We start from the raw sequence: 5666 nt of genomic DNA on the forward strand, positions 1-5666 counted from the left end.
TCTCAGTCAAGCAAAACCTCAGTCTACTCTCTCTCATCCGGTCTCTCTCACTCACTCACTCACTCTCACACACACACACACACACACACAAGCTTGCATACATTTAAAACTTCCAGAGTTAAAAGCTCGTCACTGTAGCTTACCTTAAATCAAGACAGCATGAAAAAGTGTTTTAAGTGGACTGGTAAAAATGAAGAAGCTTAAACAACGAGAGGTGAATGTGAGGTGATCTGATTGTGACACCCCTCTCTCAGCCGTTTGGTTCAGTCCATAGCCTGGTACCCGGAAATAGTAGTAAATATTTACATTGCAGTCAGATGACTTCCATTCACATGACTGCAATTAGCAAAAGTACATTGCCGTTTTTTTTTTGCAAATTCTTTATATATCTTTAAGTCTTTATTTCTATGTCATTAAAACACGGGCTACGTTAATAACTGGTGTGCTAGGTAGCGCTTTCGCTTTCACAGTTAGTTGCCAGTCAGCGGAGCATTTGGAACATTTAGCAAGTGATTAGCTAGCACTTAGTTAGTAGCTAGCTAGCTGGTTGGTTGAGCTAGCTGCTCCACAGGAGACAACTTTAATTTAACTCAAATTAACGTGCCAGCAGAGTTTGTAAGAATGGACAAAATTGCTAAAGGTGAGTGAAAATCCACAGCAGAAAAAGCCTTCTCATTATCGGCATGTCCGCGTGTTTTCTTCGCTGTTTACTTTTTATTATCTTATTAGCTGATAAGGTAGGCCTACTGATAGATAAGAGGCTATTCTTGGTATAATTTAGTGTCAGCAACAGCGTGATAACACATAAGGATTTTTTTGATTTTCTTTTAAAACACTATACTTTCTCAAGCTTTCCAAAGAAGGGATAAGGTTGTATGTAGGTTAATAATAATAATACAACGATAGCCTACCTTTTTATATCATTCAGGCTATCCTAACACAGCATTAAAGGCATGCACAGATTATTAAGGCGTGCTTGAATAATGGTATTAAAACATGATACTAACTTCCATGATGTTGTTCAAATGTATCCTGTGTGTTCCTGTTGCTTTAACTGAATCTAACTTTGAACTCACATAACTTTGAACTCCCCCCCCAACTTCCTTCAGCCTACCTACTGTGCATTTAATATTTAAAACTACTGATAATATTGAAATACTGTGCAATTCTATTTCTGTGCGATATCTGTATACTCTCATTGTCCAATATCAATTACTCATTGAATATGATCACCACTTTATGGCAATATTCAAACAATGTGCAATAACCCACACTGCATATCACACTGTATATAAATTCATATTTATTTATTTTATATATGGTAATTGCGTCTCTGAACTGTCGACCCCCCATACACCCACCCAACCTTTTTCTTTTTTCTTGCACTACGTATTATATTCCATGTTGCTATATTTATTTTACATATATTGCCACTGGAAAAGGAGTTGCGTTTAATCTCGTTGTACATGTGTATAGTGACAATAAACGGCATTCTGTTCTAATTTGAGCTGTTTGGTGCTGCAGATGTGGGTGATATCCAGTCCCGACTGTTAGACCACAGACCAATCATCAATGGAGAGGTCCGCTACTTCGTGAGAGAGTTTGAGGTACCCGCATGACAAATGTGTTATTTATAAGGCTAAAGACCATTTTCAAAATTCTACTTCTAGTTGTGATGATGACGTAACACGATACCTTGGTATCTCTAAATACAATTATGAACCTGAAAATAAGCATAATAGGAGCACTTTAAGAAGCTTGTGTTTTCAGTCTACTATGTAAATGTAAATGTAAATGTGCTGTATTTATATAGCGCTTTTCCAGTCTTAACAACGCTCAAGCGCTTTTACATCTACAGGATACATTCACCATTCACACACATTCATACACTGTGGCCGGGGCTGCCGTACAAGGTGCCACCTCCTCATCGTAAACATTCATACACATCACACTCCGTGCATGCAGCACCGGGGGCAACTCGGGGTTCAGTGCTTGCCCAAGGACATTCGAGGCGAAGTGACGGGGCGGGGATGGGTGGTCGGAGGTGCGGAACCACCAACCTTCCGATTGGCAGGCAACCGCTCTACCACTGAGCCACAGCCTGTGGTATGTGTGTGACAACACTGAGCTTTCCTCTGCTGCTGTTTAGGAAAAACGTGGACACAGGGAGAGCCGACTGCTGGACAACCTGAATAAAATGGTTTCGGAAACAAATGAGCAAATCCTGCCAACAGATTTAGGGGGCATGCTGTCTGATGTTGTTAAACGGTGTAAGTCTCCTCTCTCAGACTCTCCAAGATTGTGTCATTACCTGTTTCATCTGACATCTAATTAGACACTAGGATTTGTTGGTCAGTTTACCGTTGTCCCATAAGTTTGACATTATGAAAACAGTGTGCTGATTGTCATGTCTCTTGCCAATGCAGATGTATATTTTATATATACACTACCGGTCAAAGGTTTGGGGTCACTTACAAATTTCCATTCCACTGCATTATAGACAGAATACCAGCTGATCTGAGTGGGTGGCTGATCTTTAATGCAATGTCTACATTACCCATTATCAGCAACCGTTTGTCCAATGTTCCAAAGGCACATCCTGTTCACTAATCAGATATATATATTTTTTTTAAACTAACTAGAAAAACATTGGAGAAACCTTATGCAATTATGTAAACACATAATGTAAACTGAAAACTGCTGCCCTGGTTAAAAAAACAATGCAACTGATCTCAGCTGTTATTCTGTTACAATGGAAACTCTAGTGACCCCAACGTGTGTGGTGTGTGGGTGTGTGTGTGTGTGTTGTGTGTGTGTGTGTGTGTGTGTGTGTGTGTGTGTGTGTGTGTGTGTGTGTGGTGTGTGTGTGTGTGTGTGTGTGTGTGTGTGTGTGTGTGTGTGTGTGTGGTGTGTGTGTGGTGTGTGTGTGTGTGTGTGTGTGTGTGTGTGTGTGTGTGTGTGTGTGTGTGTGTGCCATTCAACAACACACTGTTTTAAATAACTGTACTATTTTGAATTCCTATGAATGTCTGATGACCAAGAAAGTTGTTTTTAATCTATGTTGTATTTTGAATATATATATGATATATATATATATATAATAATATATATATATAATATATAAATAATATGTATTTATTTATTAAGAATATGTTTGGTCTCCCACAGTGGAGGCTGCTAATCACATGGCAGAGAGAGTCCAGCAGAGGGAGCTAGAGGCACAGCAGGTAAAAACTACCCAAGGCAAAGAACTTCTAGCAGGTGGACACATTATCATAGCCTAGAAAAAACTGATTGGATTGCAGATTGTACAAGCATTTATGATATTGTGTCTACTCGGTGCATATGTAGCACCTGTTGGCTGAATGCCAGTGTCCCGACACCACATGATCCATGATCAGCATCTATAGTGTTGTGTATAAATGCTTAAGACAAACGTCATCATTTCTCATCTTCTGGTGTCCTTCCAGAGCATGCAGCTGCAGGTGAACATGGAGCGTTTGAAAGACAATTGGGCAGAGTTTCTAAAAGAACAGCAGAGGTTAAAGGAGGAGGTGAATGAAGAGCACGCCAAGGCTGTAGGACAACTCACCACAGAGTACAGTGAAAAGAAGAAGGACTTGACCAAGTTTTCACTCCTCTAATCAGCTGATGTTTGCAAGGCTGGGAGTGAACAAACCTCTCTTATTCCCTGCTTGTGTTTGTTATGGACGCGGACGTCAGTTTTTTGCACGTGCAAGGCGAAGCTATCGCCTTTGATTGATGAACTCGGCCGTTGGCATAAATCGTAGAGGTTTTGCGCCTGCACAAGACTCAACATTTTCCAAATCGTGAATTTGAAAGTGTGATTTACAACGTGGCATTTCTCAGGCCATCAAACTCACAAGTTTCTGTCTTTAGCACATGGAATTTTCACGGCACCTAAAAGGTCTGGAATATGTCATTTTTAAACAAGCAATCATGTGATTGTTCCTTGGCCGTGAAGTTTTCAACATTTCAAGATTTTTAATGGATGCCTGCCTGAAGGGTGCTGATGATAAATTTGCATTTGCCTCAAGTTGAAAGGAACCTGGAGTTTAGCACCAAGGCAAGATATTCTAAGCACTGAAAGCCAGATCATTACATGTTAAAGGAGCCCTTCTGAGCAGGTGTGTTTAAAGCACGGGTCAACTGTTATAGAAACAAGTTCAAACTAAACAGTTTCCAGAACAAATCATTCCTCATCAGCTATCCTGTGTTTGGAACATTTGACCTCTGATATTAACTTTGTGTAAACCAACTGTCTGTGTAGTAACTCTCATTATAAAAGGCCTTTGCTGAAACCAATTAGAATGATCAGCAGCAGCTGTTTTTTGTTTGCTTTGCCACCTCAAATTGGATTTAAATGAGTTACAAATCCAATATTTTCATTGCTGTTTAAACAGAAAAAAACATAAATCAGATTTTGTAATTCTGGTTTGAATTTCTGTCTAGTCATGTGTACATAAAAAAGATAAACACAAAGTGTTCATTTCAGTTTAGCATTTTGTATTTATATTAGTTGCACACTAAGGCTAACAGTGGAAATACTCACCTTATACTGTTTTACCCCAGTTATACAGCAGACACAATAATATATAAAAGTCTGTGTAGGTCCTGACCCTGAAGTGGAGGTTGATGTTAGACGCAGCCCTTTTAATGAAGGGTTTTGTTTTTGCTCTAGACAATGGTAGGCTGTTGGACAGGTTAATGGATGGGTGGGCACGCTGGGCACATTCCTGGCATGGCTGAGAACCGAGGTCATCTCAGACAATGCAATAGAACAAATATTTTAGATACCCCCCTTCACATCCCTACCGCACACTCCTTTAAACTTCCCAGACACCTCAGCTGTCAAATGTCTCATCTAAAGAAGCAGGTTTAGACTTCACCTCATCCATCAGCCAAAGTAAAACAGAGTTTCTGTAAGAAAAATAAGAATAAAACAAAACAAGCCAGCAGTGGAGACCTTCTACTGTGACAACACAGCTGAACTCAGTTATGTATCCCCTTTCACAGAAGCTGCAGGTTTTTTTTCCATTTGGCTAGCTGTGACCAGCCCCCCCCCCTGCTCTCATGCACAGCCACCCTCCGATCTGCGTGCGTCTGTGTGTCTGTGACAGAGTCAGAGATGTCTGGCGTCGGAGATCAGAGAGGGCACTGACATGCCAGCAGATGTACGTCTGCATGTGTGTGCATGCCTTTCCTCCGTCTCGGTGACTGCAGCTGTCCAATTTGGAGACAGCCCATCATCAGCTAACGAGGAGCGACAATACGGAAACGTGTCCCACCTCTGCCAGCAAAGCACCTTTTCATCTGCCCTTGTTTATTTTTGGGGTTTCGTTGGAAAGAAATAAAAACAGTCAGAATACACAAAAGGTCACCGTTAAAGTCACATGAGTGTTAGCTATTCATGAATAGAGTCATCGGCTTAAACCAAGTACTTGTTGAGCCTGATAAATACAGGATTTATGTGTTAGAATGAGTTTTGTCATTTCTGTGTAATGTCAGATTAGAAAAATCAGCCCCAGTTTTGGATAACTTTGTGAACTGATTGTAGTGCAGGGAACACAAAAGCGGTTCTTCTAGGATTAAACACTTGACAACAGGTGCACTTAAAGATCTGGACCATATCTCTGGTTAATGCC

At 40.5% G+C, this 5666-nt stretch overlaps 1 protein-coding gene across 1 annotated transcript; it reads left to right on the forward strand.

Moving 5' to 3' along the window:
- The first annotated feature begins 315 nt into the window (after positions 1 to 315).
- On the forward strand, positions 316 to 4503 carry bloc1s5 (biogenesis of lysosomal organelles complex-1, subunit 5, muted). Its single transcript, XM_032503868.1, has 5 exons — positions 316 to 640; positions 1525 to 1607; positions 2150 to 2270; positions 3169 to 3227; positions 3471 to 4503. Exons 1-5 carry the CDS (start codon positions 622 to 624, stop codon positions 3642 to 3644), a joined length of 456 nt encoding a protein of 151 aa, XP_032359759.1. The 5' UTR covers positions 316 to 621; the 3' UTR covers positions 3645 to 4503.
- Positions 4504 to 5666: the final 1163 nt, after the last annotated feature.

This window comes from Etheostoma spectabile, chromosome 22 (assembly GCF_008692095.1).
Source record: "Etheostoma spectabile isolate EspeVRDwgs_2016 chromosome 22, UIUC_Espe_1.0, whole genome shotgun sequence".
Lineage (NCBI taxonomy): Eukaryota > Metazoa > Chordata > Actinopteri > Perciformes > Percidae > Etheostoma > Etheostoma spectabile.

Bases quoted from the DNA above. Each gene is read 5' to 3' on its own strand.
- bloc1s5 (XM_032503868.1), top strand. The intron at 1,608-2,149 runs GTACCCGCATGA...GCTGCTGTTTAG, and splicing joins ACTTCGTGAGAGAGTTTGAG to GAAAAACGTGGACACAGGGA. The intron at 2,271-3,168 runs GTAAGTCTCCTC...GGTCTCCCACAG, and splicing joins GTCTGATGTTGTTAAACGGT to TGGAGGCTGCTAATCACATG.